The sequence below is a fragment of the Phaseolus vulgaris genome, chromosome 5, assembly GCF_051622355.1.
Source record: "Phaseolus vulgaris cultivar YP4 chromosome 5, ASM5162235v1, whole genome shotgun sequence".
In the NCBI taxonomy this organism is placed as follows: Eukaryota; Viridiplantae; Streptophyta; class Magnoliopsida; order Fabales; family Fabaceae; genus Phaseolus; species Phaseolus vulgaris.
The window spans coordinates 42921109-42946128 of NC_143502.1; the positions used below are offsets into that span (position 1 = coordinate 42921109).

The 25020-nt window shown below is 31.2% G+C and overlaps 3 protein-coding genes across 5 annotated transcripts; all 3 read left to right on the forward strand.

The window, feature by feature from the left end:
- The first annotated feature begins 1339 nt into the window (after positions 1–1339).
- Positions 1340–6719, forward strand: LOC137835996 (uncharacterized). Its single transcript, XM_068644787.2, has 7 exons — positions 1340–2422; positions 2859–3166; positions 3366–4076; positions 4579–4707; positions 5250–5453; positions 5996–6196; positions 6323–6719. The coding sequence occupies exons 1-7, from the start codon at positions 2155–2157 to the stop codon at positions 6443–6445; spliced, it is 1944 nt and encodes a 647-aa protein (XP_068500888.2). The 5' UTR covers positions 1340–2154; the 3' UTR covers positions 6446–6719.
- Positions 6720–7798: 1079 nt separating this feature from the next.
- LOC137835998 (protein ANTI-SILENCING 1) lies at positions 7799–13270 on the forward strand. The gene is made up of 11 exons (XM_068644789.2): positions 7799–7957; positions 8362–8744; positions 9420–9588; positions 9725–10065; positions 10502–10528; positions 11357–11449; positions 11670–11748; positions 11900–11990; positions 12604–12712; positions 12801–12917; positions 13021–13270. Exons 2-11 carry the CDS (start codon positions 8385–8387, stop codon positions 13084–13086), a joined length of 1452 nt encoding a protein of 483 aa, XP_068500890.2. The 5' UTR covers positions 7799–7957; positions 8362–8384; the 3' UTR covers positions 13087–13270.
- Positions 13271–14183: 913 nt separating this feature from the next.
- Positions 14184–18984, forward strand: LOC137835999 (protein ROOT INITIATION DEFECTIVE 3). 3 transcript variants are annotated; one of them, XR_016521036.1, is made up of 8 exons: positions 14184–14605; positions 14683–14796; positions 15509–15642; positions 15774–15921; positions 16477–16680; positions 17723–17850; positions 18453–18694; positions 18790–18984. XR_016521036.1 is itself a non-coding variant. In XM_090302503.1 (8 exons), exons 1-8 carry the CDS (start codon positions 14402–14404, stop codon positions 18964–18966), a joined length of 1335 nt encoding a protein of 444 aa, XP_090158629.1. In that variant the 5' UTR covers positions 14184–14401; the 3' UTR covers positions 18967–18984. The 3 variants fall into 3 exon arrangements, 1 of the variants encoding a protein (XP_090158629.1); XM_090302503.1 differs by having other exon boundaries at positions 16477–16664; XR_016521037.1 differs by having other exon boundaries at positions 14316–14605; positions 16477–16639.
- Positions 18985–25020: the final 6036 nt, after the last annotated feature.

Sequence of the window (25020 nt, forward strand, 5' to 3'; positions counted from 1 at the left end):
AGATTTAAACAAATAAGTGTAAAAAATATAATATAAATGAAAATTAAACTGATTCACTATTTATTATTTATTTTTTTCGTAAAAATGTCTAACCAAAAAATAATGTATTTTTTTACGTTAAAAAAATGTATTAATGAATTAATGTTTATATAAATAATAATTAAATAACTTGTTTGAGTTGTCTTGTGTGCTGGTCATAGAATTTATCTTTATTCATAAAATCTTGATTCGATCTTCTGAGATAGTAACACATAAATGTTTTAAGTTGTTGTATTATTCTAAACATTTAAAATAAACAATATCAGTATCAAAATATTCAATGTTTAACATGTTTTGAGTTGTTGTATTTCCAAACATTTAAAAATAAATAATATCAGTATCAAAATATTCAATGGCTAACATGTAAGTTCGTGAAAATATTATCATGATTAATTATATATTTAAATTAATTAATTTTATTTTGTTTTTTAAATGACTTCTTAATGACAAAATTCATTATTATGAAGACATTTTTTAATAACACATAAATAATCAGCACAACTATATCAATGTGATATATTATGAGTTAAGAGTTTTTACGCGAAGTTGCACACGTTAAATATGATTTTTTTTATGAATATTCAAAAGTAATAACACATTCATAATTCAAGTTATTGAGATATTCAACATGTTTTTTTTTACATCAAATATAATTGGTAATGCATATATAAATAAAATAAAATTAATAATCGCAGTATTTCATTACTCATAAATTATAATTACTTTTAAAATCATTGTTTTTGATTTTTTACTATTGAATAATTTGAATATGCTGCAAGAAGGTCGTTGAAGTAGGAAGCAGCAACGGATATCTTGAAACCATGGACTAACCGTTAAAAAATAAAAAATAAAAAATAATTAAATTCCCTTATTTATTTATTATTATTATAATTATTTTATTAAAATGATTCTCACCGAGCCCACGTGGCAACTACCAAGCAACCGAACAGAACAGGCTGTGACTGAGTGGTGGTGACGGTGACTCATCCTTTGTGGGGCCCACTTTGCATTCTTCTTGGTCCTCACCCTATAACCGTTACGATTTTGCCTCTTTTTTTGAATCAAACATTAACAACAAATCTACCAATTTTTTTTAAATTTAAATAATAATTAAAATAGCTTCAACAAACAAACGCATCTTATAAATTTAAATAAATTATCACTGCGTCCAGTAAAATCTCTACAGTGACCGATTTTAAAATTCGTAAAGTTCTCTCTGTTAACATGCACGCGTGGCATAAAAAATCGAAACGAACCGTTTCGCGGCTCAAGAACATGGTGCCGTTTGTACTTTTGCATTATTGAAAAAGTTGCTAAGCCCATGCTATAGTATTGACTTCTCCACCCTTTCTTCGCACACTTTTCACTAACTTCAATTTTTTTTCTCTTTATTTATTTCACTTTGCTGCATGATTCTAAGCATTGATATTGGTGATGTTGGTTTATGTTAATTAATTTATTAATTTGGGTCAAAGCTTATAAAAATATGAAATTAATCATCATGATAAATAATAAACTACAATATTTTAAAATATAGTATTTAAAAATAAATACTTGCATTAAGAGTGGTCAAAGAAATAATAATAATACAACATGATTCTAATTAACCAAGGGATTATGATTGGTTAATTAAAGATTAGAGAAAGATTAATAGCGAAATCGATTAATTTAATAAACGAGTAGGAGGAAAACACCAAGAGAAAGAAAGACGAGAGAAGAAAGAGGTTGGAGAAGGCGAAAGGCAAAGGGGATTTTCAAGGCTCGTGAGAAATCTGAGAGGGCTTTTCATCGTTCCACTCTTTCTCCCTCTCTCTTTCTCTGTGTTCGTTCGTTCGTTTGTTTCCACTGGAACCCTAGCGAGCGTCGTTTATGTGATGACTTTCTTCTTGTCTAACACGCAATCGTTCCAGCGACACTGAACTTCCGCCGCAGAGGATGGCCGCAGAGTCGCCGCCGGATAACGTTGTGTTCAATTTAGCTAAGTTAGGGTTTCAGTTCGGAGATCTCTCGGCTTCTAAACACTCAACTAATTAATTAATTAACCGATTGTTCTTTCTGCCTTGAAACCACGTGACCGTTACCGGCTGGCGGATCCCTGATTGTTGCGGAACTGCGATGATGCCGAGGGGAGGACAGTGCTTCGAGAAGCTTCGGCGGTTCGCTCGGACGGTTTTCTTCGTGGCGGCATTGCTGGCGTCGCTACTTGTGACGTCGCTGCCTGTGCTCGTCGCGGTTGTCGACGTGCTCGTCCCTTGCGTTCTCGTTTCCAGCTTCACCTGTGTCAAGTGCTACGGCTTCACGGAGCATTTGCGTCGTTACGCTTTCAAGAGCTCCTTGACGGATATTCCTCTCGTTTCCGTCATACGATCCTTCGTCATTATCTGTATGATTCGTTATTCCTCGCCTTTTTACTTGCATCGTGTATCACGTGGATCACTCGTTGTGCTTCTGATGTATGCGGAACCATGTGTTCGTTACTTTGCTTTATTTTACCTTGATATTTCTGCTCGGTTGTTTTTTTGGAAACCATTTCTCGTACTCGATGAAACAGATATCGGATTCTGTTGAGCGCGTTGATGAGAAATATATTTTTTTGACTTAAATTATGAAGCAGAACTATATCATTTCTTGAACCGTTTGGTTGGAATTTATCACTGAATGATTTATTGTATTTTTCTCAATATGTATTCTGTCTGTAGAATCTGTATGAGGAGCACTAGTTGTGACGTCTCTTTCTGCTTGTTAACTAGCGTGGCTTTATATATTCAAAGGTTTGGTTCTCATATTGTGTCTTTTTTTTTTTGTTTAAATGAATGCAGGTGTTTATTCCATTTGTGATGGTCCGGCTCTTTCACATGGTCCTTATCTTGGAACTGTGACTCTGTCTTCCTTTATCTCAATTGTCCTCCTATCCGTCAAAGCTTGTGTTTTCTCTGTAAATTCTCAGATTGAAGCGGAAGCTACTATTTCCCCTACAAGGCAGAGACTCCATTTAAAAAAGTCATGGGGAATGCCTGTCTTATTTCTCTCGTCAGTTGTGTTTGCTCTCGGCCACACTGTGGTTGCTTACAGAACCAGCTGCAGGGCTAGGAGGAAGCTCATGTTTCATAGAGTTGACCCCGAAGCGGTAAGTTTCCAACGGTTTTCCGGCCAATGGAATAACATAGTGGTATTGTTTCTTTCATTTAACCCTTTGGAATTAGGTGGTGGCAACATATTCTTCCTTCTGCTCTAAAGAAAAGATTTCTGAAATCATGAAGCTTAAATTGATAACTTTGATGATACACTTGGTAATTTTTTTAGATTATGTCTGTCTAATTAAGCAGGTTCTTTCGTGCAAGAATGTTTTCTCTGGTTATCAGAAGGTCCCTCGATCTCCTGTTCCCTCCGAAGGGAGAACCCCAAAAAGTGACGGTGAAATGAAAAGGAAGCCTTTTGGAACGGCTCGTGATGAAGAACTGCCACTCAGATTACTTGCAGATTCAGAGAGCTTATTTATCCCCTGCCAAGGTCTTACTCTCCATTACAAGCTCAGCATGCCTGGTTCACCACCACTTAGCATGTCCTCAACATTTTGCTCCACTTCATCAGTGGCTGTGGGGTTGTCAAAGCTTAATAGGCATTTAACGTGTATATCTCCAAAAGCCCATCGGCAACTCTACCGGAGCTATAGCAATCAATTCTATGGATCATCTCTACATGCTCCTCTTTTAGATGTTCCAGTAAACTCTCCACATCTTAATGAAGAAATCCCTGTTTTGCATCTAGATGAAATTCGTGAAGATGAGAACACAATTAAATTAGAGTCTTTGTCTTTGGAACAAAATGTAGAGGACATTGGTCAAGTAGGTATTATTTTGATACATGGGTTTGGTGGAGGCGTCTTCTCTTGGCGACATGTAATGGGGCCTCTAGCCCGGCAGAGTAATTGCACAGTTGCTGCATTTGATAGGCCTGGTTGGGGATTGACTTCAAGACTGAGCCGGGAGGACTGGGAGAAAAAAGAATTGCCTAATCCTTACAAACTTGAAAGTCAGGTGAATACTATGAATTGAATCCTTAACATGAGTTGTTGGAGAAGTTATTCAGTATTTTATTTTTCTAGTTTTATGTACCAGTTCCTTTTGAAGTAGATACTGAAGCTTTCAATTTATACATGTTACGATTTAAGCACTCAAGTAGAGCCTCACCCTAAGAAACTAGTGTATTAAGCACTCGTGACTAAGTATCACTTGGTTTTTTTACCATGCCCAGTCTGGTACTTGTCATTGTCCCCTCCTTTAAAGAACTGAGGTAGCTTTAGTCTACCTGTTTGTATTCGATATATTATTATACCTTAATCTAATCCACAGGTGACCTTTTCGAGAGATCAAATTTCAATAAAAGCACCAATTGTTATTACCTTAATACATGAGAGGCCAACCCAAAAAGACTAATTCATTAGTCGGGAGAGTAACATGATTTAAGTACCTAAAGACTACTTTAGTTTGTAATCTTGATTTATCTTATAACATATCTGATTGATTTGTGTGTTTCCAGGTTGATCTCCTTTTGTCTTTCTGTTCTGAGATTGGATTTTCTTCAGTTGTTATGATTGGTCATGATGACGGAGGGTTGCTTGCTCTGTTGGCTGCACAGAGAGTTCAAACATCAATGAATTCTTTCAACGTGAGTATTTTTTCATGCTTTCTTACGTTAGTTAGTATCTTAATCAGGCTATCAGTGTAATTAGCTGCATTGTACCACTGAGCTTTTATTTAGACCGGTAAAGCAGGACTAAACGAAGTTTGTTGATGTGTATTGTAATTGCAAAAATTCCTTTAAATTTTCCAGCCAAACAGCCAGGGGGATTAAGAAAAAGTTAATAAATGTGATTTCTTTTGTAGTCAATAATTTATTTTTGACATGATGTGTCTGATCACAATATACTATAAAAATTGCATATATCACGTTACGTCTATTGTGTCTCATGTTGCTAATTATGCAATAGAACGACCAAGACAGATAAAAAACTGGATTACATTGTAAAAGGGTTTTGATAGGTAGGTTGGTCTATATTTCTTTATGTATTGGAAGGTTTGACTTTTATTTGATCATGCTACATTCCATAAAGTTGTCTGATCAAGCTAATCCGTATTGTTTAAGGCTATATTTTGTGTGGTTAATGTGCATTTGATTAAGTTGGTTAAGCTTGTTTTTGTGTGATTCAGGTTACAGTGAAAGGGGTTGTATTGTTAAATGTTAATTTATCAAGGGAAGTAGTTCCTTCCTTTGCTAAAATCCTTCTGCATACATCACTTGGAAAGAAACATTTGGTTCGTCCCCTACTAAGAACAGAAATCACCCACGTTGTGAATCGGCGTTCATGGTATGATGCTACCAAACTGACAACGGAAGTTTTGACTCTTTATAAGGTGCGTCTGTACCTTAAACTACATGTATAGGAGCTCTTCTTTCCTTTTGTAAGTTTCGAACTGCAGAAATAATTGTGTACAATGTAAAATTATCACTTGATGTCTTTTCTTAACATGCTTTTTTAACATTCTTTCGTCTGTACCTTAAACTACATGCGTAGGAGATGCTCTTCCTTTTTCAAATTTCAAACTGCTGAAATAATTAGTTTTGTAGAATGTAAAGTTATTACTTGATGTAGATAAAGGATGTATCATTGAACTCTCACGAACTTCACTTTCAAAATGGAACTTATAGTCCATGCTTTGTCTACATTTTTTAGCATATTGGATACAGTTATTGTTTTTTATTATATTGTTACTTTTACATACGTTATTACATTTTCTTCTTATGACGTGTTTGCTCATTGACTATCATTCTAGCTTACGAACCTTTTTATGTGATGATCTATTTGGCCCTCGTTGTTCCTTGTGCTTTAATTATCAACTCTGGAGAAATACTTTATTGACTTGTGTTATTCGTGACTGTTCTTAAATACGTTTAGGCTCCGCTATATGTTGAAGGATGGGATGAAGCGCTTCACGAGATTGGTAAATTGTCATCGGAAACCATCCTCTCTACAAAAAATGCAGACTTATTGCTACAAGCTGTAGAAGACATTCCAGTGTTGGTCATAGCCGGCGCTGAAGATTCACTCGTCTCAATGAAATATTGTCAAGCAATGGCCTCCAAATTTTTAAATTCTGTAAGTAGGTGTGCAATGGAAGGAGGAGAAAGATACTTTTTCTCATTTCCATAGCATTTATGATGACACATGATTAGTTGTTCGTTTTCTAAGTTGGCTAATATTTGTGTCTGATTGAACGTGCAGAGACTGGTTGCAATATCCGGATGTGGTCATCTACCCCACGAGGAGTGTCCAATGGCGTTGCTTGCGGCTATATCACCCTTCATTAATAAACTTTTCTCTGTATATAACTCGCAAAGCCAATAGGTTTGAAGTTTTTATATATAGGTTCATCTATTATTGTAGGGCGTTTTGTTGTCTTTCTCCTTGCTGTTATTTTCTTCTTTCTAAGCAAATATTACTTCCAAGGGAAAGAGTTTTTTTTCTCTTGGGTGTTTTTGATGTGTCAGCTTTAGGTGTTTTAGGTGTCGATATTTATGCTCATTTGAGTTTGCTTGTCATTTCCCCTTAAAGAAAGGGGGAACACGAGTAGTAGATATCATTTGTAAATTTAATTTATAATGTTGCTTCAATTTTTCCACCTCCTCAATACCTTCAAACCCCCCTCTATTTATCAGCCATTGATTCAAAAATATTATTATTTAAGTTTAATAGAAAAATTGTTTTTAATTAAAATTTTTGAAATCGTAAATGTTTGAATATTATTTATATTTATATTTAATAACTTTTTATATATGACAATATGTAATCATTTGTATTCTTTTAATAGGTATATTTGACTATAAAATTGTTATCATTTTTATTTTCTGTTCATATTATATATTGTACTGTATTTTATTTAATATTAGTTACATGCACATTTTATGATCAATTATGCTTTAACTTATTAAAATTTACTATATTTTTATAATTTTCACATACATCTTTTTGTAATTACTAATATTAAAATTTTATTTTTAATATATGTTATACAATTTTATTGTAATTTTTCATGTTTCAACAATTCAAATTCAATTCATAGGCCGTATTTAAAATATTATTTTAATTACATATTATTAAAATGTATAAATGTATAAATGTATAAATTAATAAATTATTCTTTTTTTAATTATTTTTAAATATAAAGACAATTTTATAATCTTATTTTTTTTATTAATTAAAAATTATTTATAATCATCACATCACTTAGTTACACACTTTTATTAACTTATATTTTTTCCACAAACCAATTCAAATTTACTCCATAACTAAAACACAAAACATTAAAGTCCATAATTAAAACACAACATTAAAGTGTAGAGAGATAAAATTTGAATGCTAAGAAAATAAGCATTTTGTAAAGGAAAGTTAGTTTAAAGAAAAAACTCTTTAGAAATAATAACTGCTTGAAGGATGTTCCCAATGACTTCATCCTATCTACAGTGAACTTCAATCACAATACATGAAAGAATATGAATGAAAAATTTAGATAGTTATTCTGCTTATAAAGTGAGTAGCCTCAATTTAAGTTGAGAATTTAATAGGTTTAAATATTTTTTAAAAATGATTTCAAAAGCTTAATAATCATCTATGTAAAATAAAATCATACTCTTGTCGAATATATATTTGTATTTTTTATAACACAAATATAAATATTCATAAATGATGATCACTGTTAACGAGAATGATGATAGTGGGTAACAGAAAAATTGCAGAGTGGGATTGAAACGAGAAAATGTGGAGAAGGAGCTTGCAAATGCAGTTATTGCCCACACCTCACTCACGCTCTCCGTGCTCACACGATTAGTCAAAGTCAACTCAACCCCTGTACTTTTAACGGTACGGAACGAAGTGCAGCGACGTCGTTTTCATTTTTCATTCTCTCCTTGCCCCCACTCTCACTCACAAACCAAACATGCAAAACCCATTTCCATTTCTTGCTTTTAACAAACTCTGAACTCTCAAACGCTTATTGTGTTGTGCATGTTTGCTTCAAGTGGAAGAAGCGCTCACTCAAGTTAAGAGCTTTTTTTTGGTATACAAAACGTCACCACTTCTTAACCGCTCTCTCTTTTTTTTCAACTTCTTTCTCAAAAATCCTTTTTTCAATCCCCAAGTTTCTCTTCTCACTATTTTCCGCGTACCCTTTTGTTAACTCTTCATCTGCCATCTTCACACTATGCTATTTTTTTTGTGTGGTTTATTGCTTTAAATAGTTTGTGATTTTATTTACTATGTCTCAGGTTTTTGCATTTGTGAACAGAAGATGTCACGGCCACCGTCATCACCGGCAAATGTTGGAGAAGTGATAGATTTTAAGTGGGGCAAGAAGAGGGGAATCGGTGTGAAGAACAGGGACACTCACTACTATGAGTCCTTTGTTTACGAGGGTGTGGAGTATTTTCTACATGATTGTGTCTACTTGTTCACTACAGGGCATGTTGAAACTTCCATTGGCAAGCTTGTCAAGATATACCAGAAACCAACTCGTGAAAAGATGATCAAAGTCATTTGGTTTTTCCGGCCCATGGAAATTCGTAACTTCCTGGGGAAGTATCAGCCCTGTTGGAATGAGTTGTTTTTGGCTTCTGGTGAGGGGAAAGGTCTTTCCAATATTAACTACCTGGTAATTTCATTAATTGGTTTCTTGAATTCCTGATACTATGGGGTGTTATTTGCTTAGTTGGTTATAGCTTAAGATTGAGTTGGTGTGAATGTTTATATTCTGGAGATGTTATTTTAGTAAAATGTGGGGTTTAAGGGGTCCAAATGTTGAGGTGATAGCATGTAATGGGGGACTTATTTGTTTGAAGTTAATGTGTATTGTTAGTTTATTTTGGTTGGTTGAAAATGGTTCTTGATCAATCTTTGGTCAATGGCTGAAATGAGCACTCTGCACCATGACTTGGTTGGTTATAATTTTTAAAAAGGCTACCAAAGTAAAAGTTTGTTATGATATGGGAAACTAGTGTACTAGAAATCAATTCTTTCATTAGAGATGGCTATTATGAAAATATAATGCTAGTTTTCAAAGGAACTTGAGAGGGGAAGAGAGGTTGAAAGCATGTACATTGGCCGACAGCCATGCTAAAGCTAGACTCCCTTTAGAAGTTTTGAAATGCTAATTGGTTTGGTTTGCTTTATTTCACTGTTATAAAATTTTAGGAAGAGCTAATATATCTTTTTCTTTTACATGGTACTTTTGCAGTATAAAACGTTTGATATAGTTGAAAATTGAGTATTTGTCATTTTACAGAAGTTTGTTGATGCATTTTCCTTCATTTAAAATTTTGTTTTTCAGGAATCAATTATTGGAAAATGCACTGTTGTTTGCACTTCAAAGGACAAGAGAAATCCCAAGCCATCAGAAATGGAGTTAAAGAAGGCAGACTACTTTTTCAATTGCACGTTTGATGTTATAAGGCGTGTAATCATTGATAAATTTACCGATGAGATTGATGGAGTTAAAGGTCATTATCCTTGTCTTGTATTTTTTTGCCTGCTATCTTCATTAAAATTAAACTGTACACAGAACATGTTGAAACTATTCAGCCTGGTGATCTGGAGCAACTACTCCCCTTAGCTCACTGTATTACTTTTCTGCAGTGGAACAGTTCTTTAACAGGAGAAGGGTTGATAAAACCAGTAACCATCTGCATGTTGGGACAAATATTAGACCCGAAATTGTGGCTAAGACTTGTATTGTCTCACATTGTCAAGTTAACAATAAAGCTGAAGGGAGAACTTCTGAGAATATTTTTCCAAAGCAATCATCAGTTTCCTATCCATATAAAAAGAGGAAGATTATGGAAGAGAAGGCAAACATTGGTCGAAGTAGCAAAACTCCTGATGAAGAGGAAATTGATGAGAAGAATGTAGAAATCAAACAAGAAGAAAAGTTAAAAACAGACCAAAATGTTATTAATGTAATTGAAAGACCTGATGCAGTAAGTCTATGAATTTCCATGTCAGGTGTCATGTACTCATATTTGAAGTTGATTAATCCTAGATGGGGGTGAAGAAATCAGATCAGCTACAACTTAATCTACTGTTTTGGTGTCTTTAGAAAATTAACTTTACAAATTTCAAACATATGAAAGGTTTATTAACACAATGATATATTTATGATTTGAAGCTTTTTTCCCCATCTATTCTTTGACTACAATGATAGGAGTCTTTAAAATGTACAATGCTGCCTCTTTCACTAGATATAAATTATTTAACTTGAGATCTTGACTTCTGAAGCAATATAATGAAATTGGGATTGAGAACCTTGGTGGTAACAAGAGCAAGTATTCATATATGTAACCTTTAGATGTGATTTCAAATATGATCTCAGTCATAGTTATAATCCTTTGTGAACCCTTGATTTCATTGTTGCAGGGAAAAAGAAGGTGGTTTAAGAACATGGTGAGTGTTTTTATTTCTTTATATTGATTGTAAATTTGTGGTTTAAGTTTTGATCATTTTCAAGGTTTGAGTTTATGTACAAAATGGGTTCTTCCTTGTTTGGGCCTATGAAGAACAGTCATGTCATGAACCTTTTAACACTGCTAATATCTGAAATTAGGACACCGGGACAATACAGGTATATGCAACATATCTAGTGATAGGGACATTTTTATGAGAGTAAGAAAATTAAATCTAGACTATACAACCTCACATGAATGGTCAAGATTCAAGTCTTGTGACTTAAAAAACTCACATGAATTAGTTGTTTTAATCTTGATCATTTATGATGATTAATATTTATTCCTCTCACTCACATAAAAAAAACACTTTGACTAAATATGCTCCCTACGAATATTCACCTATTTTTGGATAGTATGTCTGACAAAAGAATATTAAGAGGCATTATTTATGCTAACGAGTCACACAAAAAGAGGTGAGAGAGATTATTTTTTAATATCGTGTTGTTATTTAAGCTTACTTTTTCAAAAGTATGTCAATTTAAAAGTGTCACTGAAGTGTTTGAGTTACATTAAATGTCCTTAAATGTGGTAGGTGCTGTCACATTAGTTCCTGAAATTAAGAAATTTTAATATGATCACTTTAATGAATCAGACAATTCTATTTTTGAATTGTTACAAAAGAAGTTTCTTTTATAATGGAACAAATGAATGAAGTTCCTGTTTATTAATCATTGTAAAGATTCCTGTTCTTATCTGTATCGAATCATATATATATAGTACAGATATAATATTGTTATGATTAATTTGCTGTTAATATCATTTGTAGCCTTGGGATGAAAGACTGCGGAGAGCTCAAGAGTTGAATACCTTGGTTTTACTGAATAATCTGGATCCATCCTACACATCATATGAAGTGGAGGTATATGGGATCCAACTTTTCAAATTCTCTAGTTGCTTTTTAACTTTCTACTGAAGAGAGTTTGTTTCTATTTTTACTTGGCTACTCTATTTGTGCATTGAACATTTAAAGATTACAAGCTAATAAGATTATGATCCAGATGTACGGAAACTTTAACTTCAGTAGAGACATGAACAGTAGATTTGTATGCAATGTGACAAATTTTTCCTCAATTGTTCAGGATCTTATTTGGTGTGCTCTCAAAGCAAAGGTTGAGGCAAGGATGATAGAATGGATCCCGAGTTCGAGTACATACTACGGTATTTTACCTTTTAAAGTCGCCCAACAGTCCCATTTTAATTTTTGTGTGGCTCTTTCATTGGTATAATGAGACCTGACAATTCAGTGGGACATGTAAATGTTGTGATTTTTTAGATCCTCCATTTATTGTGTTTTCTCATCTACTGACAGGTAGAGCATTTGTTATTTTTAAAACAAAAGGTGAAGCTGAATCTGCAATATCCGAGTTAAACAGAAGATGCCTTAGTCTTGGAGAAGGGAGGTATTGCATCTGTTTTGTTTTTCATGTTGAATTACTCTTCTAAGTTTCATGATTAGTTTCTGTGATAATTTCTTCTATTTAAGAACTTTGATGGCATCAAGGTAATCTAACACCTCCAATCTCGTGAAAGATTATATTATGAGGTTGAATATTTAGCAAACAGGAAACTCTGCCCACTAGCTGCATTATTTTTAAGCAATCCCGGAAGGTGCTGCACATACTTGAATGTTTATTCAAATTACTGATAGTAAAGATGAAAAATCAATGTTGATATGTCATGCTAGAGTCTTAAGCTTGCAGCTGAAGGGCTTTAATATCCAGTTTGTGCAATAATCATTATTTCTATGTCAAATAATCCCAAATGCCTCTCTCCATATTAACCATCTTCATTCATTTCTCTCTCATTTTGTGTAATTGATTCCAGATGTTTAAACTGAGAAAAATGGAATATGACATCTTCCCAATTATACCTTTAAGTTCATATTCCCCAGATCTTGCTAAAATTGCAAGGCATATATTCTCTTGCTCTTAGCGAAAACCCCTTTGTTTCCAAAGTGGGTCTTCAAAGTCATTTTGTCGTGCATAATATGTACTGTTCATAGCTTTTCTACAGGATTGTCAGTGCCATGAAGGGAACTCTCTGTGAGCCTGACCATAAGAGAAAATTCAGTGGCCATTTGGTCATTGACAGACCTGCGCTTCAAAGGCAAAACCAGGAGATGGTAGCCTTACTCGCCCAATTCACTGACTACCTTTACACCCCACATATTAGAAAATATGATTTAAATTGTGTCTTTCCTTCTTTTACAGAGAAATGCAGTATCAACATCACATTGCTCTCAGCCCAATACAATAGAGTACCATATGGCTATTGAATGGTTACTGCATTATGCCAAGTTTAATGCTTGCTGGAATGCTCTACATCAGGTGGAGCATTTTGAAGAATTGTTCTTTCCTTGTTGGCAATGCATCGCTTACTATCTTATGCCTATGGCCCTGGTTGGTTTAACATAATTTGTTTGCCTTGCAGAGACAAATGAAGGAGATACAAGATGTGAAGAACAAGCTTAAAATGGATAAGAATTTTTCTGTCTAGTCATTGTCAAATCATACTCCAAAGAATTTGTTTTCCAACCTATTAGTAGCAATCTAACACAATTCTAAGGAACCTGTTTAGGTTATGTTTCCACTCCAATGCCTGTGTCAGGTTTTGCTCTTACTGAACACATTGTATTTTGAACAACTTGGTGTGAATACATGCAGAATTTCCTTTCAATCAACCCTTTATTGTTCTTGTCTGGGAAAGAGAATGGAAGGGATTGAAAATTTCCCCTTCAATACAGTATTTCACATTTCCTCAAATATATTCCCCATTATATCTAACCTAATTTCTCTTTAGCAAAACATTTACAATTCAATCTTTTTCATGCAATCGAATTAGTCAAATCATGGTTTATTTCCTTCAAATTTCTTTATCACTAAAGTGAATTGGTTGAATGAAGACAATTGTAGGAAAATGATTATCTTTACAAATTAGTTAGTATGTATTAATAATGCATGGGAATCTATATCTATCTATACATATAGATATAGATAGATATAGATTCTCATGCATTATCTTGAGGGAGCACAAACAGGTGTCACAACCTCAAATTTTTGGAAAAAAAAAACTAAAAAAAAAATTTACCCAAAGAAAAAAATAGAAGTTTTAATTGTCTGCATGCCTTATTGAAAAACATTTTTAATACATCTTTAATCTGCACCAACGTATTTCAATATATATATATATATATGATGCTTACCCATTCAAACTGTCAGGTTTTAATATTTTTATTTTTAATTTTTATGTATTTTGGTTCTATTTTATTATCATATTTCTAATTTTAAAATAACAAAAAAATCTTTTACAATTAGACAAATAATTTTATTTATTTTAAATTAGTTAGCACTTTTCAGACTATTGTTTGCATTTGTCAGACATATTATCCATTTCGTGTGTTTGTAATTAATAAAGTGTAATGAAAGAATTATAAATTGTAATTATAAAAATTATTAATAGATTATAAAATAAAATTTCAAGCAGAATATTTGATTATATATATATATATATATATATAGATATTTGACGTTTCATGACAGTATATTTATATCATAAATTTTATGGATCTAACCATGTCAATAGAAAAATCGTTCAAAATATGATTTCATATGTGACAATTTATCTCATCATTAATGACGAATTATCCCACTTATAAAGAATAATCCTCTTTGTATATAGGTACTCCAATCACTCTTTATATCATTAAACTCAAAATTAAATTATATTCTTTTATAAAATTTAAATAAAAACACATAAGATTTAATTATAAAAAACAATAAAAACCCTAGCCGGTGTGTGCTTCCGACGAAGGATGGAGGTTGTTTTGGCGTCGTCGTCTGTTGACGGCGGAATAGGGTGCTGGGACCTTCACACCGGCGCGGAGCAGCTCCGCTACAAATCTTGCTTATCCCCTTCTCACGGCCTTATCTCCGTCGGTTCTCGCTTCATCGCCTCCTCTCAGCTTCGAGAAACTTCAGCAACATCTGGTTCTGTTCTCTTCTGGTCCTGGTCCAAGGTTGTTCCCTTTTCTTCTTCTTCTTATTTAACATTTTCTTATATAATGACATTGTCACTTGCATGATGCGTGTGCAGCCTCAAGTTGAAGTGAAGAGCTTTCCCGCTGAACCTATTAAGCCCCTTGCTTCTAATCACCCGGGAACCTTCGTTGTTGGTGGAGCTTCGTCTGGTGATATTTACTTGTGGGAAGTAAGTTTTTTTTTTTTTTTTGTGAACCATTATTTTTTTCAACGGTTATGGCGTCGCCATGGCGGAAAGCGGTGGCAGATTTTCTGGTCACCGCCACACCATGACGGTGGCGATGCGGGTTTTCCATGGCGGCCGCTTTTCGCATCACGGGATGCTAACAGAGCGGCAGTGCAAGGTTCCATGAGAGTGGACAGCGGTGGCGCGCAGTTCCGATGACGGTGTGTGTGGCGCCGCGCAGTTCTGATGACGGTGTGTGCCGCGGCGCGCAGTTCCGGTGACTGTGTGTGCGGCGGCGGTGATTCTGTGTGAGTGAGGAACCCTAATAATATTTTATACTAAACACATAATAACTGCAGAAAATCCTAAATTAAAATATTTTAAGTTAACTTAATAATATTTTATACACAACACAGTAACCTAGTAATATTATGATCATATTATTATAATTAGAATGCTTCCGCCATAACCCGTTATAACTTCCGATGTAACTTGATAAAGGATTTTTACGGTCTCCGATATGATCTATTATCTGATATTATAACACTGATTGGGATTACTTTACCCTTACTTAAGAGAAATCAAATATAGTCTAAACATGTACTGAAGTGTTTGTGGTGTTAGGTTGTGGAGAATTATGAATTGAAAGTGGGGACTTGATTTATGTCTGTTTCTGTTTACTGTACCGTGCTAAGTTGCTTGCATTGATTGTAAGGTTGAAACCGGTAGATTGCTTAAGAAGTGGCGTGCACATTTTAGGGCGGTTACTTGTCTGGTTTTTTCTGAAGATGACTCGTTGTTGATATCTGGTTCTGAAGATGGAACCGTAAGAGTTTGGTCTCTCTTCATGTACTTTTCACTCCCTTTTTCTATTTTTCTTTCTGTTGCAGTAGTGATTTTTCCATTTAGGATAGTGTACAGCTTGGGTGCTAGCAGTACTAACTATTGTAGTATCTGCTGCTCTTCATTTCGTGGTTCAGGATATTCGACGAGTTCAGAGGGCAGCAGGCAAATAATCTTTATGAGTATAGTTTTTCAGGACACACCCTGCGTGTGACTGATGTTGTTATTGGTAATGGAGGGTGCAATGCAATTATTGTGTCAGCTTCAGAGGATCGAACTTGCAAGGTTTGTTTTACTGTCTTTGTGTGGTGGTGGTGTAGTAGAAAAATAGATAATCAATGAAGTACGTTCACTCAAGAATTATATTTACTATTGCCTGCTTCAATTGTCTATCTCTAGAATTTTGTAAATTCTAATAGTTTATGTTTAGCCAGACGACTCATAAATGAATAATATTTTTAATATGGGTGGAAGTCAGCTGTTAATAGTTTTTTTGTTGACAATGGCATTGTTGTTGAAATCACAAATTTGGTCATGGATCACATGGCTTGTGTTATTTTCGTGCTCCCTGTAATCTAGATACACATGAAAGATGCAATTTGGTCTGAACAGTGGGTTTGCAGAATCTTGGACATACATAGGATCTGTGTAGTTGTGCGATCCTGCCGTGCATATGAAAGACTCATTTTCTTGAAAAATAAAAACCAACCCTCACCTTAGTAATTTTGTTTATAGAGTTTGATACTTAGTCTCAATTAATCTTATATTTTGAGATAGTTTATGTATATGTTTGAAGGTTTGTAATCAACTTAATTGGATTGTAATTTGTTCTTCTGTTAGGTATGGAGCTTATCTAGGGGAACACTACTAAGAAATATAGTATTCCCTTCAGTTATTGATTCCATTGCATTGGATCCAGCTGAGCACGTCTTTTATGCTGGCAGTAGAGATGGAAAGATATATATTGCTGCACTTAACACTGAAAGCGTTGCTACTAATAATTGTGGGATGCATATCATTTCTTCTTTGTGTTTATTTTAAAAAGTATAGACTTGTTGATGATGTCTTATCACTTAATGTTAGTTTTGCAAATATGCATCAGTGTTTTGATTGTAATTATCTCTTTGAATTGCATATATATTTTGTAAGCTTGAATAATTTAGTTGCACGCATTGATTGTTTTGTGCTCCTGTATAGCTCGTCGTGTATGATAGTTGCTATTTGCCAATTGCAATAATATTGATCTTAGAGAGCAACAACTTGGGACTTGAGAGCAGTTAGTTTTTGTTTAAGAATTTATGGATAACTATAAGTGAATATCTAGTTCCCACAGAATTTTATTGTTAGCTAGCTATGATGAATTCAAAGAAACATTTATTCCCCTTACTGATTACAATAGATGATGAATTTGAGATCGTTTATGTTGAAATTCATAGTTTGTACACCCAGCTGATTCCAATTTATTAGTTCAACCCATTTCAAAAAAGGATTGATTGTTCTTCGGTGGTTATCCTTTTCTCTTACTACATGAAATTATAGCTTTTGAACAAAACATCAATCCATGTTTGATCTGAGTTTGAATAAAAAATGGTAACTATTTAGTAATTGTTTCTAGGCTTCTAGCTAGGATTGTCAATTGTGCACTATACTGCCGTTGTGGCATGTCAATGCTATTGCCTGTTCCATTGAACCCATTGCATCATGGCTTGCTATTGCACATGAAGCTGCATAAGGCACGACCCTCTATCACAGCCATTCATGGTATTAGCAGGGGCAATGTTCATTCATGATTGAATTGAAAACTCCTGTTTGTCCCCTCAACACTGGGTTATTTTAATTTTTAATTTAGACGAAAATTTTGAGACTCTGCTCTTTTATTTGAGATTAATAATTGAAATATTTTGATTACTAGAATTTATGCAGTAAAGAAGTAAATGAACCTTGCTTTATACATTCTTTATAATTTAATTTTAGTTTATTCTGTAGCATATCATATTCCTCTTTGCTAGTGGTCATGTTATCAGAATAAAAAGTTGGTTTAAGCTATGCAGTGCCATTTAACTACTTTTGTTTCTCGATGTAACAGCAAGACAGTTACTTGCTTAGCATATGGCATGAGTGAGAATTTGTTAATATCCGGGTCAGAGGATGGAATGGTTCGTGTTTGGAATGCAAGAACTCGTAACATTGTCCGCATGTTCAAACATGCTAAAGGTATTATATAAACAGTGAAATATGACCAGCTGCTTTGTAGAAAGAGTTTTGATTGCATCTATGTTTAGTAATGCATATTTGTCATGAAATTTTTTCCAATGAATTTCTGCTTTTTCAATGGTCAAACTTGTTTTCATTTGCAAAATTAGAATATAGTGAACACTGGTAATTTATTTGTGATATGGTAAAGCAACTAACATACCTCATGTATGATACCAATGTTTTCTGTATGCAGAGGAGCTTTTACTTAATTATAAGAAACACTGGTGCCCAGTTGTTTTACTTATCTAGTGGGACTTAGACAGTATTCTTATTATATATTCGACTCCTATTTATATCTGCTGCTATTGGGCCTTTATTTTTGCTTAATGCCTTTGATATGCGATGCATTGTTATTTAACTTGGATAATACGCTATTATTTTCTCTCTCAATATGGTCTGCATGATAAGCTTTTTACACACTTGGTTATTGTTCAAGGTTTTTTTCCTCAGAAGTCATATCTAATGACTAAACCACCTTCATGAGGTGGTAGTATCGATTACATGCATGTTTTCAAATTGAGTCTGCTAAAATTTAATGTTAATTATTGTGGATGCTGCAGGGCCTGTAAACAATATTCTGGTTGTTAGACGAGAAAACTCTACTAATCACATATCTTCTAATGTACAAACATCATCAAGAAAGCAAGGGGCTAATTTACCCCCTCCATTGGAAAAATATGCAAATTCAATAGATGAAGACTCTGATATGAGCATTATGGTCAGTCTTGGGGGTGGAAGCAGTTCTGTGGTTCCTTCATACATCAGTTCTAGTCTGATATCTAATTACATTAAGGAACTTCAGGTTTGTTTATATGATTACTCCTCTTATTAAAGGATGGTCATTACCTGATTTTGATTGTGATTAACGTTTGTTTTTGTTGTTAACCTATGTCTCAGCATCAAGGGTCATCTGCTGCTTCTGAAATTGAGACAGAGAAACTAAAACATGATCACCAAAGGTCAATGCAAATGACTAACCAATGGAAGAAAATGTATGAAAACTTAAATAAATTTTGTATACAAGAACTGTTGGATGGCACTCAAGCTACAACCTTAGATGAAAATCACAATTAAGACATTTTTTTCTTGTCATTCACTTTTCAATTTGTAGGTAGAATTTGCAGATCTCTAGCATCATTACATTTCCTTATGCCAGTTTTCAATCTATAACTACTTAGAAAAAAGTTTTGGCATAGATTAATGACTTTAGAACTTGGCCAATCTTTCATGACTATTGTTATTATGGTTTAATAGGTTTGTTGAGATTAAAGAAAGACATAACCTTCTAAATTAGTTTCATTATAACAAAAATAGTTTTCATTATTTGATTACATAATGGAAATTAATTTTAGTAAAGGATAATGATAAAATCATATTTTTGTGGTAGAAAGAACTAAAATGGGTTGTCAATAGTAATACCCAAATTTGTTAATATTAATATTCTTTATGAACAAAAGTATTCTCATCTACACTATAAGTTGAGATAAGAGTCTCGTAACTAAGAAAAATCTTTATAAACATTATTCACCTAACCTGAAAATCTCACGTCAATATCACGTCTCTCATCTCACTAATCATTAAAACAATGTTAACAAAAAGAACCACATTAATTCTCCTTATTAGTTTTTTTTTTTTAAATAAAAGTTTTCATTATAGTAGAGTGTATTAATAACATTTTTAATAATAAAAAAATTATTTATTTTTGTCTTTTTTAAAAAACATACTTAGCCATTAAATATGTATGGTCACGGCATGGTCTCCTAGGACTCTCCTTTATTATGGTCCTAAAATTTTTCAATAGAATCTCCATGAAGTGAAAATTAAGAACCCACAAATTGTTATATACATAAAATAGAGGTGATTATTATATACATAAAATAGCATCTTCTGTCACAATTTCTTCACCAAGTTGCATAACACAGCCAATAACACCCTTTCATGTTGTTTCATTTCATCAATTTCAGGGTTTATTGTGCCACGTTAGTTCCTCCACAACACACATTTTCAAAACCATCTTCATCACACAATCAAGAGGTCCAATCCATTCTCAATTTTGTTTATAAAACTTTCATTTATACTAATAACAAATGGTATTTGATATTTGACGAGACAGTATAACTGAGATGTCAAGTTAGTGATGTATAATATGAAATTTTTTATTTAAAAACTTGTATTAACAAAAACGAAAAATGATACTTGATATTTGAGGAGTCAGCATAAATGAGATGTATAACTGAGGTCAAGTTAGTGATATATAATATGAGAATTTTTATTTAAAAACTCATATTAACAAAAACGTAAGTAGATTATAAATAAACAATATTTTTTAATTTAATAATTTTTTTTTGTTTCAAAACAATATTTTCCAATACTCAATTTTTTTAATTCTCTTCCCACGTTCATCAACAAAAGAAATCTGAAGTTTGGGAATATTCTTTGTCAACCTCGTGTGGTTGATTATTTATTTGGACTATGGAAAAGTGACAAAGGTTTGGTGAGTGGTAAACCTTGAACTACGATGATTTTCTATTTGTTTGTATTTTGAAATTAGTGAAGAAAATTGAAGTGTTCTGGAGAAATAATAGCCCTGTAAACTCTGATTTTGATAGATACAGAGTTCTCAGCCAATTAAAACTGTTCTATGTCTGTGCCATTCATCCACCAACACTTTCTTTAAATTAAATTAGATTGAAAATTCACTTATTAATAGATTGAACATTAATATAATAAATATAAACATTTTAATAATATATAATTGTATACAAATTTTATTTTAAAAACACTACAAGAAAATCATGAAATTAAAACAATTTTTAGAGACTAAAATAATTAGTTACAATAGAAACTAAAATAAATCCATTTTAGAAACTAAAAAAAAAAAATAGTTTCTATTATTTTATATTATGGTTAAATACTTTCTAAATTGGTATCTAATTAACAACTAAGGTTTTAACTACCAATTATTTAGTTTCTAAATTTGGTAGCAAAAACATTGGTGGTTAATTAGATACCAATTTAAAAACTATTTAACAATAATAGAAAATAATAGAAACTAATTTAGAAATCAATTTTTTTTTTAATTTTTAAAATAGTCTTTAATTTAGTTACTACTCCAATTAATTATTTTAGTTTTTACAAATTGGTTTATATTTCTAGTGAAACTAATCTTTTAACATTGAATTTAGTTTAAAAATCACTTATTCTGAACATTGATATAATAAATATAAACATTTTAATAGATGTATTTTGTATTCTTGTTTGCTTCTTCAGTTTTATTTATTAAGTGTTATTATATGTTGTCTTATTTAAAATTTGTTGATTACTACTTTCATGTGCTCATACTCAAAATAAATTTGACAGTTACATACAAATGTTTTTATATTTCATTCTATCTATGATTGTGATCTTTTTGTCATTTTTGTCGATTTCATGGCTATTATTTCCTGTTATCATTTTCACATCTAAATTTTACTTTATCTAACTATTTTCATTTCTTATTAAGACCTTTCGTAATGACAGATGTGATTTTAAATAAAAAAAAGTTTTAATTCATTTTTTAATATTTTATTTATTATTTTCATATATATAAATGGCTTGCCCCTTGAAATGGAGTTGTTTGTGATTGTGGACAAAGAAAATTGGTTTGTTTTTGAAAGGAAAAAGTGAGATTTTGAATGATATGCTTAATAAAGTAGAGACACATTTTATAAAATTGCATACACCACTTTGTCTTACCCTTTAAATTGTACAACTAATTAAGGGATGATAACTTATTTACCAAACAATGATGTCATAAAGTTCTTCACACCATCCTAATGTTAGGTTCATTCTTACTTCCTTATACGCATTCTAAACTTTTTCTTTTTTATTTTTTTTTCACTTTTTACAAAATTCCACCTGGTGAAACAAAAATTAAAATTGATTTAATATCATTTTTAATTTGTAATTCTTGAGAAGTGAAATTTATAAACTTTAAGCCTAATTCAACCTAATAAAATTGGTCCAAAATGTAAGGTTCACACTCATTGCCAACTCGTGTGTGAGACTATATATTTATAGATAGTGTCTAATAACAGGTGGTCAGACCAACAAACTCTCGCTATAGGTCCTAAATCCTAAACTTTAACTCAATCTTATAAATTTAACTAGTACGATAAGATTTGCACTCACTTATTTACTATAAAATGTTTCACATTAACACTGACTTCACACTTTTAAACATTTTGTTTTTGCCGACAATGTTTCATCGTGTGGAAAACGACATTTCATGTTTTAGAGGCATGTCTTGTTGAAGTTATTAGAAGTGATATTTGTTAATAAAATAGTAATGCACTTAAATTAATTATTTTAGTTTTTTCACTCAAGTATTTATTTGTTAATTTTTAACAATAAATAGAAAAACAAATAGATATATAAGCAGAAAACAAGATAATTTAGGCAAGGTAAATAATAGATAAAATAATATTATAAAAATATGATATAATCACTTCATCTCTATTATTAGTATGTTTATTAAACTTTATTAGCAGACAAAACAAGTTAATTATTTGTTAAACTTATGTTTGGATAAATTCAGTAAACATAAAAAAAATGATGTGAACCCATTAATTAAACTTTCTAATTAAGAAACGACAGAATAAGTTTCAATAAACAGTAATTTAAAAATAATAAACAGTGATTTCCTAATATGATAATTTGTATAAGATTGTGATTTTGATTTTGTTTGTGACTGTATGTTATTAAATAGCACTGTATTTGAGTGATTCAAAGTATCTGAGAAAAATATCTCAATAGCACTTTTTTTTTATCTTGCCTTATAATGGTAGTTTTAGTATATAGAATTAACAAATATACTTATCTTAATTTTTTTCAAAGTGATATTCCTAATCATAAATTGGTGGTAAGATATTCGGTGGTATTACTGAGATCGATTTAATTGGTATTTTCTTTTATGGTTCGTATTTTGGATTGGACTCATATATGTAGTCATCGTATTCTAATTGAGTTTTTGAAATAAAAGCGTAAGAACTCAATGGGGATCCACGCTTTCTTTGACGAATGCAAGTGGATTCTTTGAGTTCTTAAAAAATCATTTTTTTTTCATATAAACGACTACTTATTGTTATAATAATTAATAAAGATATATTGTTTTGATAAGTTCAATATATTAAAGAAAGATATTTTATATATATTTTTCTCTCGTAACCTATTGAGACGTTTTTAAGAATAAAATTGTGACGGAGTTCGAACTTCAAAGTATGAAATATCTCGAATATCGTGATTGAATCTAATAATATTATTTTTAAGGATAAAAAGGTACCATGTTATTTCAATAGATTTGAGATCAAAATAATATTTAAATTATCTTCTATTTATTTAATAAAAGTAAAATTAATTATTATTTTTTATCCGGTCTAGAATAGTTCATATAATTTTTTATACTTTATATTTTATTTTTTAATGTATGTATCTAAAAATATTAACATGGATAGTATTTTTTTCAAGGAAATTAACATGTGTATAGTGTTACCGGAGATTTTACAGTAGATTTTAAAAACATATAAATGTAATAAATTCAATTCAATCAAATTACTAAAATAAAATAAAAATTAAAAATATTTTCTATAAATTTTTCTCACTTTTTGTTATATAAATAAATCATATTAAACTTTGGTAAGTTTAAACTTATCATTTGTTAAAAATAAAGTTGAAGTTTGTTATATTTAATTGTTGTATGCCTTTTTATAAGTATATATATGATTTGACATGAATTTTTTTTTAGTGCAAATTTATTTAAATAATATATCTTATTATGAGACATTTACCAGTGAACTAATTGTAATATTGATCTAAATAGGTTTATAATTTTCTTATATGGGTATATAAATTATGTATTGTGTATAAATATAAATATTATTTGCAATATATTCAAAAACTTCTAAGCATATTAGTTGAAGAAATAAAATAATATTTTTTATTAATTTGACTAATGAAATTCAATTTTTCAAGAAATATATCTTTTCTACTTGTGGAAATAAGTAAAAAATATATTTACAAATCAATGGGGAATTAAAAAAAATATCTAAAGGAGCAATTATTCATGGACATTTGAATAAAAAGTATAAGCTACTAACTTGAACTTGAGTAAATATCTCCAAAAAGTTGTTTACAAATTTGGTAATAAATAATTTCTTTTAATATAAATATACAAAAAGTCTTGTAAGTAATTATGAAGATATTTTTAGTGTTTTCAAAGTTTAATGTCATTTTAGATGTTTGAAGACGTTTTAAAAAAATTAAATAATATTAAACTTCGAAAATACTAAAAATATGTTTAATGAAAATTACTGAATAGTTATTTATAAATAAAAATATTATTCTATTTAATAAAAATATTATTTTACGTATACTTTTTTAAGATGCTTATAATCAAATTTATTTGCATGAATTTTAATTGAATTAGATTTAAAAAGATTATCTTTTACTATTTATTTTTTCAGTGATAGTAATGGAAATTAAAATCAAACTTCACTTTACTTTTGATAAGTTAAAATATTTAATTTTGAATTTAATGAAGTATTAATGAGTCCTTGATATTTTGTTTAAAACGTAAATGAATTTAATAACTTTGTGGCTTTTAATAATAACTAGTATTTTAAATGTTAAAGAAAATGTGATTTAAATTGATGTGAGTGAAGTGGTGATTTTCAATACCACTAAGCTTGGTGGCCACTAAGGTCCCAGTTTTAAATGGATTATAAAAAATATATAGTTTATATAAATGATTAACTTAAAATTATAAAAAGTTATTTTAAAATAAAAATAGATTATTATAAGGTTTTATGTGTAATTACTAGTATCTCATTATGATTATTATATAAAAAATCTTAAAAAAAAAACTACAAAAGAATGTACATTCTACTACTCGCAACCAATATAAATTGTGAGAACCTCAATTATTATAAATAATCAAATATTTAAACCCAATTTTACACTTCGATAAAATTTACATAAATTTAACGAGTAATATAAATATCCAAACTAACTCATGTAAAAAAATTCAATACAATAATAAATAACCAAAAAAAATATGTGAATTAATTTTTTATTATTAAAATTAGAGAGTTA